General features: G+C 47.9%; 1 protein-coding gene across 1 annotated transcript in view; it reads right to left on the reverse strand.

The window, feature by feature from the left end:
* GATA6 (GATA binding protein 6) overlaps positions 1-9360 on the reverse strand; it is a 50579-nt gene extending 41219 nt beyond the window's left edge. The window contains exons 1-2 of the mRNA XM_060775159.2: positions 9150-9360; positions 2715-3652 (exon numbers count right to left, since the gene is read on the reverse strand). Coding sequence (XP_060631142.2) covers positions 2715-3615 — 901 coding nt within the window. The 5' untranslated portion in view covers positions 3616-3652; positions 9150-9360. The remainder of the gene's footprint in view (positions 1-2714; positions 3653-9149) is intronic.
* Positions 9361-12094: the final 2734 nt, after the last annotated feature.

Genomic DNA, 12094 nt, shown 5'->3' on the forward strand with positions numbered 1-12094 from the left:
CCCATATAATGTAGGTTGAACTCCAGAATAATAATAATAATAATAATAATAATAATAATAATAATAATAATAATAATAATAATAATAAATTTATATTCCACTCTATCTCCCCAAAGGGACTCTGGGCTGATTCCAAACACAAAAGGCAAACATTCAATGCCTGAATACCACAACAATAAATCCATATTCACAAAATGTAAACCACCCAAGATATAAACACGAGTTATGACTTAACAACTAAAATTAAATAAAAACCACAGCCTGATATAACAGACATAAGACAAAACATCAAACATCGAATAGAAACAACAATTTCTCAGTTCCTTGGGGCAAATAGATTAATCATTATATCAGTCCAAAAGCATTATATTGCAGTGTAGTCTTAAAGTTTGGATAACTTTAGGACTACACTGCCATATAATGCTCTTTATATGCTCCAGATTATTAAATATGGGCAACTAGTGGATGGCATATGTTCTGTATCAGAAACCAGAGTTGATGTGGTCTATCCAATGCAATTTTCTGAATCAGCACCCCAAATAACCACATGCTGGAGCTTTTGGCCTGGTCAAAGTGGTCCTTGGTCAAAAAAAGCTTGGGACCACCAAAGGAAAGGAAAAGAAAAACAGGAGAGAAAGAAGAAAGCTGGCTAAGACACATTTTGGTGCCTCACATGCTGGCCCTATTTCCTGGGCCTCATCACACTAAGGGAAAAAATCCACTTAAAAATCGGTTTCTGCCTCCTCTGAGATTTGTAGTTTAGAGAGAAGCTTTTAACAGCCTCACTAAACTACAAGCCCCAGAATTCTGAAGGAGACAGAAACCAGATTTTAAGTGGATTTTTTTTCTCTAGTGTGATGAAGGGCCCTTCCACACAGCCCCATATCCTATAATATCAAAGTTGAAAATCCCACAATATCTGCTTTAAACTAGGTTATCTGAGTCCACACTCAGATAATGTGGGAAGTGAAGGGTATATTTGATCTGCTGCTTCCAAAAAATATTGCCAGTTCCCCCCATCAGCTCTAGTTTTTGAGATACAGAACTACAGCTTTTTCCCCCCCTGTCAGAAGCAACTTGAGAAGGCCTACCTCATTATTTGTCCTTTTTGAGCCCCCCCCCCAACTAGTAACACATTCTCCCTCAGATACACATTCTTTTCATCTCACCCAAGGTTTTATCAATTTTATGCTTCGCACCTTTCGCCGCCCCATGTTTTATCTATCATGTTATTTTATTTTGTCATTTCATGTGTTTATTTTGATGGCATTTTGTTTCTTTCAATTTTGTTTTGTTGTATTGTTATTTTTGGGCTTGGCCTTATGTTAGCGGCCCGAGTCCCCTTTGAGGAGATGGTGGCGGGTATAAATAAAGATTATTATTACTATTATTATTATTATTGAGAAACCGCAAGTCGCTTCTGGTGTGAGAGAATTAGCCGTCTGCAGTGACGTTGCCCAGAGGACGCCCGGATGTTTTGATGTGTGACCATCCTTGTGGGAGGCTTCTCTCATGTTCCCGCATGGGAAGCTGGAGCTGACAGAGGGAGCTCAACCCGCTCTCCCCGGATTCGAACCGCTGACCTATGGTTAGCAATCCCGCCGGCACAAGGGTTTAACCCATTGCGCCACCGGGGGCTGCCTAACATATTATTATTATTATTACTACTACTACTACTACTACTACTACTACTACTAGATCAGGATTCTCCATTTTTTTTCAGCTATGGAGCCCTTTTAGAAGCAAAAGTTTCTCACGGAGCCTGAAGAACTGTTTATATACTGTATTATACTAGCTGTACCCGTCACGTGTTGCTGTGGCCAACCTTCCTTCCCTCTTTCTCTCCTTCTTTCCCTCCTTCTTTCCTTCCTTACTTTTTTCTTTCCTTCTCTTCTTCCTTCCTTCTCTACTTCTTTCCTTCCCCCTTTTCCTTCTCCTTCTCTTTTTTTCCTTCTCTACCTCTTTCCTTCCTTCCTTCCTTCCTTCCCTCTTTGCTTCCATGCTTCTTTCTTTCCCTCCTTCTTTCTGTTCTTTCTTTCTTCCTTTCGTCCTTCCTTTCCCTCCCTCTTCCTTCCATTTTTGTATCATCATTTAGGTTTTCATCATTTAGCTTTTTTGGGTTAAGTCCTGTTTTTTGGGGTGGTTTTATGAGTGATGGTCACTCGTTGGTCCGTTAGGGGTATCCTGTCCAAATTCCGTGTCAATTCGTCCAGTGGTTTTTGAGTTATGTTAATCCCACAAATGAATGTTCCATTTTTATTTATATTGATAATTATTATTGTTACATTTATTGCTTTACTCTCTTTATTATTACTGGAAGGACACCTAAGCACATTTACATTGAAGAAGGTTAGGATAATGGTTTAATCCAGTGCTTCTCAACTTGGGGTCCCCAGATGTTTTTGGCCTTTAACTCCCTGAAATCCTAACAGCTGGTAAACTGGCTGGAATTTCTGGGAGTTGTAGGCCAAAAAAATCTGGGGACCCTAGGTTGAGAAGCAGTGGTTAATCAGAGTTGGACAGTCTCATCTCTTATGGCCCCGCATGGGGAGCTGGAGCTAGCTGAGGGAGCTCTCCCCGGACAGCTGATACGGGGGGAAATCAGAGCGAACATTGGAGCGTTGGCCAGTGCGATAAACAGCACGGCGTGGTAAACAACACCTCCGGAGGGCGCCCCATTGCCGTCCCCTGCTGGGCCTGAGCCCCCTGCTTACCTGCGGCGGTGGCGGGGCCCCTGACGGAGAGTGGGGCAGCTCTGGCGGGGAAGTGGATCAAGTGGGAGCTGTCGAAGGGGCTCCCCCATCCAGGTCCTGCAGCAGCAGCGGCGGCGGCGAATTGGGCGCCCATGTAGGGCCCGTAGTAGGCTCCGTTGAGAGGCCGGAGCTGCTCTCGGGCGGCTCCGTAGGGGTCCCGAGGGGCTCCGTTGGCGGCGGGAGGGCTGCTGGTGGCGTAGGAGGCAAAGCGCCCGGAGGAGCCTCCTCCTCCGCCTCCCCCTGCTCCTCCTCCTCCTCCCCCGCAGGATCCGTAGGAAGGCGAAGGGCTGTCGGCTTGCGCGGGCCATCCCGAGGGCGCTTGCGGGCTCTGCATGTAGGGCAGCATGGACCCCACGCGGGTGGTGGGCACGTAGACCGGCGACGGGGGCCCGAATCCGCCTCCCACGGACGGAGAAGCCCCTGTTGTTCCTCCTCCTCCTCCGGGGGGAGAGGAGTCGTAGGCGCCGCTTTGGAGGTGCGAAGGGTGGTGGTGGTGGTGGTGATGGTGGTGATACATATCCTCCAGGGGGTCGGGCGCGGGCTTGGCGCGGCTGGACCAGAGCAGCTTGTTGGCCTGGTCGAGGTCGGCGAGGAGGATGACGTCTTCCCAGCTGGAGGAGGAGGAGGAGGGAGGGGGAGGGGGAAGGGGCACGAAGGGGCCCAGCAAGGCCCTCCCCGACTCCGGCAGACCCTCCCCGGGCTCCTGCTTGAAAGTCCTGGCGCTGGCGGGGCCGCCCCCGCCCGGGGAGCAGCCCGAGGACGAGGAGGGCGACGGAGGAGAGGGCGACGGCAGCGAGGGAAAGGGCGCCTCGTCGGGGCTGCGGCGCTTCAGGAGGCACCAGCCGCCTTCAGCCAGGGCCATCCAGAAGCCCAGGCCTCGCCTCCTTCCCGGCGGGACCCTGGCACAGAGAAAGAAGGGGACACGGAGAGAAGAGTGAGGCACGCACACAAACACACACACGGAGAAAGACTGAAGACCGGCCCGAGGCAGCGGGGTCTTTGTCCTCCCACCCCCTCCCCTCCCCCCTACGTAGCCCCTCCTTGAACGCAGGAGAGGGCGCCTCTGAGCACGTGCAGAGTGTCTCCCCCTCCCACCAGAGAGGCTGAGCCAAGGAAAAAGCATATAGCAAAATAAAGGTAAAGGTTTTCCCCTGATATTAAGTCCAGTCGTGTCCGACTCTCCGGGTTGGTGCTCATCTCCATTTTCAAGTCGAAGAGCCGGCGTTATCCGTAGACACCTCCAAGGTCATGTGGCCGGCATGACTGCACGGAGCGCCATTACCTTCCCGCCTGAGCGGTACCTATTGATCTACTCACGTGTATGTTTTCAAACTACTAGGTTGGCAGAAGCTGGGGCTAACATTGGGAGCTCACCCTGCTCCCCAGATTCGAATCATCAAGCTTTTAGTCAGCAAGTTTAGCAGCTCAGCAGTTTAACCTGCTGCAACACTGCGGAGGGCCACTTTGGGGAGTGGTGTTTATCTCCATTTCCATACCTATTGAGTTGTTGTGGTTTTTTTCGGGCTATATGGCCATGTTCTAGAGGCATTCTCTCCTGACGTTTCCTGGCCTCACTACCTCTGAGGATGCTTGCCATAGATGGGCAGTGCAGATTACATATATTAATTTTGTGTATGTGTGTGTCAGGAGAACAGTGCAGATTAGATATATTTATTATTATTATTATTATTATTATTATTATTATTATTATTATTCGTGTCAGGAGCAACTTGAGAAACTGCAAGTCGCTTCTAGTGTGAGAGAATTGGCCGTCTGCAAGGACGTTACCCGCTTTCCTAGGGGATGCCCGGATGTTTTGATGTTGTACCATCCTTGTGGGAGACTTCTTTAATGTCTCCGCATGGGGAGTTGGAGCTGACAAAGGGAGCTCATCCTCGCTCTTCCCGGATTCGAACCCCGACCTGTCGGTCGTCAGTCCTTCCCAGCACAAGGGTTTGAACCATTAATGATAGATTTAGACTGAACGTTTAGAAATATATATTTGTGTTACATTCGATTATAGAGATAGGTTAGATAGATTGGTGAATGGTTAGATAGGTAGGCAGAGAGAAAGAGACAGGTACGCGGGTGGATCAAAAAGTAATGCCTCCATCGCTATAACTTTTCTTTCACAGATCGATCACCGGCCCTCCTTCCATTCCAGCGCCTGTTTGTATGAGTGTGTGTCGACGTAAATAACAAATAGATCGATCGATCTGTGATCAATAGATTAGTCAGATTGTAGATGAGATAGAAATAGAGACAGATTAGATATATGTTGGTAGAGAGTTGAGAGGGTAGAACACAGAGATAGAGAAGTGCAGATTATATTAATGATAGATATAGACGCATCGTTCAGATAGATATATAGGTGGTACATTAGACAGGTTAGATATATTGGGGATAGATTAGATAAGTAGACAAGTAGAGAAAGAGAGGGACGGGTACGCGGGTGGGTCAAAAAATAATGCTTCCGTCACTCTAACTTTTCTTTCTTTCATAGATCGATCACCGGTCCTCCTTCCATTCAAGCGCCTGTTTATATGTGTGTGAGTCGACGTAAATACCCGATAGGTCGATCGATCTACGACCAACAGATTAGACAGACTGGAGATGATATAGAGATAGAGACAGATGAGAGATCTATTGGTGAGAGAGAGAGAGTTGAGGTGGTAGAACACATAGAGATAACAACACAGCCTTTTGCCCACCTTGTTACGAGATATTCTACCTCATCACACCAGAAAAGGAATCCACTTTAAATCCGGTTTCTGTCTCCTGTAGAATTCTGGGGTTTGTAGTTTAGGGAGGAAGCTTTAACAGCCTCACTAAACTACAAACCCCAGAATTCTGCAGGAGGCAGAAATCGGATTTAAAGTGGATCAATTCTCTAGTGTGATAGAAGTTTATAATAGCGATAGATATTGACTGATCATTCAGATAGATATATCATAGACAGGTTAGATATATTGGCGATAGATTAGATAGGTTAGATATATTGGTAATAGATTGGATATTTTAGATATATTGGTGATAGATTAGAAGGTAGACCGGTAGAGAGAAAGAGAGAGACAGGTAGGCGAATGGGTCAAAAAGTAATGCCTCCATCGCTCTAACTTTTCTTTCTTTCACAGTTCCATGGACTATCTGCATGAGATGATAGAGGGAACCTTCCTCTGCTGATATACTCTTTCTTTTTTCCGATTGACTGATTAGAACCATAAATTTGAGGCTAAAAGAAAAGAGCCGCCATTGAATTTCTGGCCAAAGAAGGTTGTGCGCCACCTAAGGAAAATCCACCATGGCTTGAAGAATGCTTATGATTTGGCCCCTTCTGACTTTTACCTGTTTGGACTTCTGAAAGACAACCTAGATGGTTTCAGATTTAAGGAATTGAGTAAAATTGAGCTTTAAAGTCATGGATTATTTCAGTCGCCCAAAAACATCTAGGGCCCTTCCACACAGCTCTATATCCCAGAATATCAAGGCAGAAAATCCCACAATATCTGCTTTGAGCTGGTTTATTTGAGGGCCCTTTCACACATCCCAATATCACAGATTATCAAGGCAGAAAACCCCATAATATCTGCTCTGAACTGGATTATCTACATGTCCTTCCACATCGCCCTATATTCCAGAATATCAAGGCAAAAATTCCCACAATATCTGCTTTGAACTGGATTATCTACAGGCACTTCCACACAGCTCCATATCCCAGAATATTAAGGCATAAAACCCCACAGTATCTGCTTTGAACTGGGTTATCTGAGAGTCCTTTCACACAGCCCTATATCCCAGAATATCAAGGCAGACAACCCCACAGTATCTGCTTTGAAATGGGTTATCTGAGGGCCCTTCCACACAGCCCAATATCCCGATTATCAAGGCAAAATAACTCACAATATCTGCTTTGAACTGGAATATATGGCAGTGTGGACTCAAATAACCCAGTTCAAAGCAGTTATTATGGCTTTTCTGCCTTGATGTCTTGGGATATGAGTGGAAGGGCCCTTAGTTGAGTGGTTGTTTTTTCTAGAAGACAGTTCAGGCTCGGATCTGTACCAACTTCTGCTGTTATATTTTCATTCACAACGTTTTTAAGACACAGGAGGCAAAACTTTTTGACCCTTCAAAAAAGAGAGACTGCGTTGGAACTGTTTCTCTGCTCGCTTTGGGGATGAGAATGGAAGGAAAACATCCAGGGAGCTACTCCTTGAGAGATTGGCTTTCCTCCCGGGGAGAAAAGAGACCCACCAAGCAGCCCCCGGCTCTTTAGTACGGTTCGAAACTTAACTCCAATGTGCAACAACTCCCGCAAAAAGGAGGACACCTCCACTTGTTAGTTTTCCTTCTAGAGCGAAACGAGAGGCCCACGAAACGCCTATTGAATGCAGTTCGAAGCTAGGTCCGATCCACAACAAACTCCCGCAAATCCGTCCTCCTTTGGTGTCTCCGTGGTTTGTGAGACCCGGGCCTCAAACTGGTTTCCTTTCTTTTTCCTAAGGCCACCAAAAGCCCTAGCGCTGCGTTTCCCTGCACGATCTGGAAAGCACCCAAAGTTTAGGACTAGACTGCCGTTTGACTGACAGAATGCCGCTTAACTTCATTATACGGGACTACACTGACTATAGAATGCAATTGCAGACTCCATTAAATGGGGCCTAGGTCTTAATGTATCATCGAAGGCTTTCATGGCCTGAATCACTGGGTTGTTGTGTAAGTTTCTCGGGCTGTATGGCCATGTTCCAGAAGCATTCTCTCCTGACGTTTGGCCTTAAACCCGCTGCTCCACGAGGGACTTGGAGTACTTGGGTTCAAATCCCCGCTTTCCACAGGCCGAGCTCGGGCTGCCACTCTCTCTCAGCCTCAGAGGAAGGGAAAGGCAAGTCGGCGCAAGTTCTCGGGTGGGAGCTGTTGTTTGCGGTCCTGTTTCACGAGGAAAGGAAGCGAAGTGGATGGAAAGAGCGAGCGAGGGTTTGCCGAAGATATGCCTCTTTCCTCCCCCAAAATAGAGCAGGGACTCCCCTTTCCCCTTCCAGGAGGGACCCAGAAGTGGCCTCGGAGGGCAGAGGCCTTGTCCTGACACCCTGACACCTTCCTTTGCCGTCCTCCGACCTTTGGCTGCCCGAGACGCATGTTGTGTCCGAAAAGACCTTCGCGGCTCGGCCTCCGAGGCCCCATCTACACTGGTCATTTAGCACAGCTTCTCACCGGAATCAAAGAAGGTTGCTTTGCAGTGCAGATCGTGACACAGGGCGTCCGGGAACCAGTTTGAGGCCCGGGACGCACAAACTACAGAGACGACAAACTTTTGCGGGAGTTTGTTGCGGACCGGAGGAACTGATTATTCCAAGTAACTCGCCCAGCCTTCTGTGTGCCCAGTCTCTCATTTGGTATCAGCCATGGATTGAGGTGCTGGGTTTCAACCTGCCACTTTTGGACTCTTGCTTGCTGAGTATTTTAGAAAACTATTCCTTTATTTAAGGCCTGCTGATTGATACGAATCATTTGCCGTTTCGTTGGCCTCTCTTTCCTCCCCAGAAGGAAAGCCAACAAGCAGAGGTGTCCTCCTTTTTTGCTGGAGTTGGTTGCCTAACTGTTGCACATTGGAGTTAGTCTCGAACCGCATTAAAGAGCCTGGAGTTGAAGTCCAAAACTCTTGAAGGACAGAAGTTTGCTCATTCCTCTGTAAACCCACTTATAATGAAATTAAGCGGCATTATATCACAGATCTATAAACCCAATTTTTCAGTTTCCAACAAACCTCACAACCTTTGATGCAGGCGAAACGTCAGGAGAGAATGCTTCTAGAATATGGCCATAGGTAAAGGTTTTCCCCTGACATTAAGTCCAGTCGTGTCCGACTCTGGGGAGTGGTGCTTATCTCCATTGCTAAGCCGAAGAGCCGGCGTTGTCCATAGACATCTCCAAGGTCATGTGGCCAGCATGGAGCGCCGTTTTGGCTATACAACCCGAAAAACCTACAACAACCCAGGCATTGTATCAGTCAAACAGTCTAGTTCTAAATCAAGCAGGGAAAGGAAAACAAGGAAAAGAAAGAAGGAAGGAAAGAGCCCCGGGATTTTCTGACCCGGGAGCTTTGGAAGGAGACCGGACCCGAGGCTGCTCCCTCTTAGGGTCGATTTCAAACCACGAATCACTGGATCCCATTCGGGGACGACCACATTTCAAATAGGGAAGGGAGAAGAGAAAGCCTTAAGAAAGGAACGAGGGGTCTTCCTCACTGAAAGTGGATCCAGGCTTGAAGGGAGCCTGGAAGGAGTCCCCGAAGAGGCCGAGTTGGAGCGGAGAGGAAGGCGGCCAAAGAGGAGAGAGATAGACACAGAGAGGGAAATTATGGCTCCTTTCTTCTTGCTCTCCCACCCAAAGGCTCACCTCTTTCCGCGGGGCGTCGGCGTGGCCTCCTCGTGGGTCCGAGAAGAGAGTCCTTTGGCCCAGAGGTTGCGACGACGACGTTTCTGAAGGTCTCCGACTGGCAGAAGTGGAGGGAGAGAGAAAAAGAGAGAGAGAGAAAGAGAGAGAGAGAAAGAGAGGAGGCGCCTCTGGCCGGAAAAGTCCAGCTGAGGCGTCCTGATTGGATTCAGGGAGCGAGGGACAAACACGCAGGAAAGGGGAGGGGAGGGAAAGGGAGAAGAAAGAAGACCTCCCCCACCCGAAGAAGGCAGTGGCTGGAGCAGGGAGGGCGCAGTATCCACGGCATACAAAGGTCCCCAAAGGAAGTGGGGAGGGGGGGCTCAGCTACCTCATCTACACTGCGTTGAAGAAAGCGTAGACAGAGGAACTCATGGTCCTACTCGAGGCCCGGGTGGCGATGGCGCGGAACGGTCAGTGCAGACCCTACTTTCCCCAATCTACTGTTGGGTTTGGCCGGCAGGACTGAAGACCGACAGGTCGGAGGTTCGAGCGGCCGATGAGCTCCCGCTGTCAGCTCCAGCTCCCCATGGGGGGACATGAGAGATGCCGCCCACAAGGATGGTAAAACATCAAAAACATCCGGGCGTCCCCTGGGCAACCTCCTTGCAGACGGCCAGTTCTCTCACACCTGAAGCGACTTGAATTTTGTCAAGTTGCTCCTGACATGTGACCCTTTGTCTTTTGGTGAAGGGACATGACAGAAGTCTCCCACAAGGAAGGTAAAACATCAAAACATCTGGGAGTCCCCTGGGCAACGTCCTTGCAGACGGCAAATTCTCTCACACCAGAAGCGACTTGCAGTTTGTCAAGTTGGTCCTGACATGTCTCTTTTGTCTTTTGTTGAAGGATGGTAAAACATCAAAACATCCAGGCGTGGGCAACGTCCTCGCAGACGGCAAATTCTCTCACACCAGAAGCGACTTGCAGTTTCTCAGATCACTCCTGACATGCCACCTTTGCCGTTTGCTGAAAGGACATGATAGAAGCCTCCCACAAGGATGGTAAAACATCAAGCATCCGGGCGTCCCCTGGGCAACGTCCTTGCAGACAGTCAATTCCATATTTCCTTTGTCTGTTGGTGTATTTATGTGTCCTATCTCGGTGGTTGAAATCTCCTCTTCCCTTTTTCTCCCTCTACGGTTTTGTTGGTTTCACGGACAGATCGATCACCCGTCCTCCTTCCATTCAAGTGCCTGTTTGTATGAATGTGTGTCGATGTAAATAACAGATAGATCTGTGAGAAATACTAGACAGAGCATAGATTACATAGAAATAGAGACAGATTAGATATATTGGCAAGAGAGAGAGTTGAGATAGACATATTGGTGGTAGAACACACAGAGATAGAGCAGTGCAGATTAGATATATTAATGACCGATATAGCGCATGCCTGGGCAAACTTGGGCCTTCCCTCCAGGTATTTTGGACGTCAACTCCCACAATTCCTAACAGCCTCAGGCCCTTTCCTTTTTTCCTCTCAGGAAAGGACCTGAGGCTGTTAGGAATTGTGGGAGTTGAAGTCCAAAACACCTGGAAGGAGGGCCCAAGTTTCCTAAGGCCTGATATAGAGACAGATTAGATAGTATTGTGGAAGGCTTTCAGGGCCGGAATCACTGGATTGCTGTGAGCTTTCCGGGCTGTATGGCCATGTTCCAGAAGCATTCTCTCCTGACGTTTCGCCTGCATTTATGGCAGGCATCCTCAGAGGTTGTGAGGTCTGTTGGAAACTAGGAAAATATTGGAAACTAGGAAAATGGTGTGTGTGTGTGTATAATATATATATATACACACAGAGAGAGAGAGCAGTGCAGATTATATATAATCTGGCCCCATATATATAATAAATGGAGTTTATATATGGGGCCAGCTAACACCTCCCAACAAAGGCAGGAAGCAGCCAGGCTTTGAAGCTTTGAAGCTGCAAGGCTAGTCAAGGTGGCCAACTGAAACATTCACATCTGCCTCAAAAAGACAAGAGTTCTTTCTCCCACCCTGGACTTTCTACAGATATATAAACCCAATTTTCCTAGTTTCAAACAGACCTCATAACCTCTGAGGATGCCTGCCATAGATGCAGGCGAAACGTCAGGAGAGATTGCTTCTGGAACATGGCCAGACAGCCCGGAAAACTCACAACACCCCAGATTAGATAGTGACTGGAAATTGAAACAACTCCTTTCTGCGGAGGAGATCAGAAGCCCAGGCAGCATTTTCTCTCTCTGTGTTCCTGTCTGTATTGAGCGAGTTTGCTTTCTCCTGCACTGGAGACACAAGAGAGCAATGGATTCCAATGGAAGGAAAAGAGAGTCCGTCTAAAAACATTCGGGAGAACTTCCTGAGGGTAAGAAATGCTCGGAAGTGGAATCTGCTGCTGCCCCGGAGTGCGGTGGAGTCTTCTTCTCTTGGGGGGGGGGGGGGGTTCACACAGCAGAAGCTGGACGGCCATCTGTCGGGAATGTTTGGACTGGGTTTTCCTGTATGACAGAAGAGGGTTGGGCTGGATGACGCTTAAGGTGTCTTCCAACTCTATAGTGTGGTTTAGTGGTTTGATTTGTTCTCCGGAAGATGTTAATTCGGATTGGTCTCATGGAGGCCAATTTGATAACCTTTTGGGCAAGTGAGCCTTTGAGGAAGGCATCAGCCTGGGGCGGGGGAGTCTTATGTATCGCTATACTTAATACAATTTGGCTCTACTTTAACTGCCATGACTCTGCTACAGTCCCGGGAGCAAAGTTTTGCAAAGTCTTTAGTTCTCTCTGCCCAGTGTCCAATAGTACTGGTGCCTCCCCAACTAAAAATCCAAGCATTCCATAACATTCAGCCATATATAGCACTTAAAAAGTGGCGCCAGGCTGCATTAATTAACCTCAGTATAAAGTAAATTCAGCTCAGCACAAAGGCGACAA

This window comes from Anolis sagrei, chromosome 4 (assembly GCF_037176765.1).
Source record: "Anolis sagrei isolate rAnoSag1 chromosome 4, rAnoSag1.mat, whole genome shotgun sequence".
Taxonomy (NCBI): Eukaryota; Metazoa; Chordata; class Lepidosauria; order Squamata; family Dactyloidae; genus Anolis; species Anolis sagrei.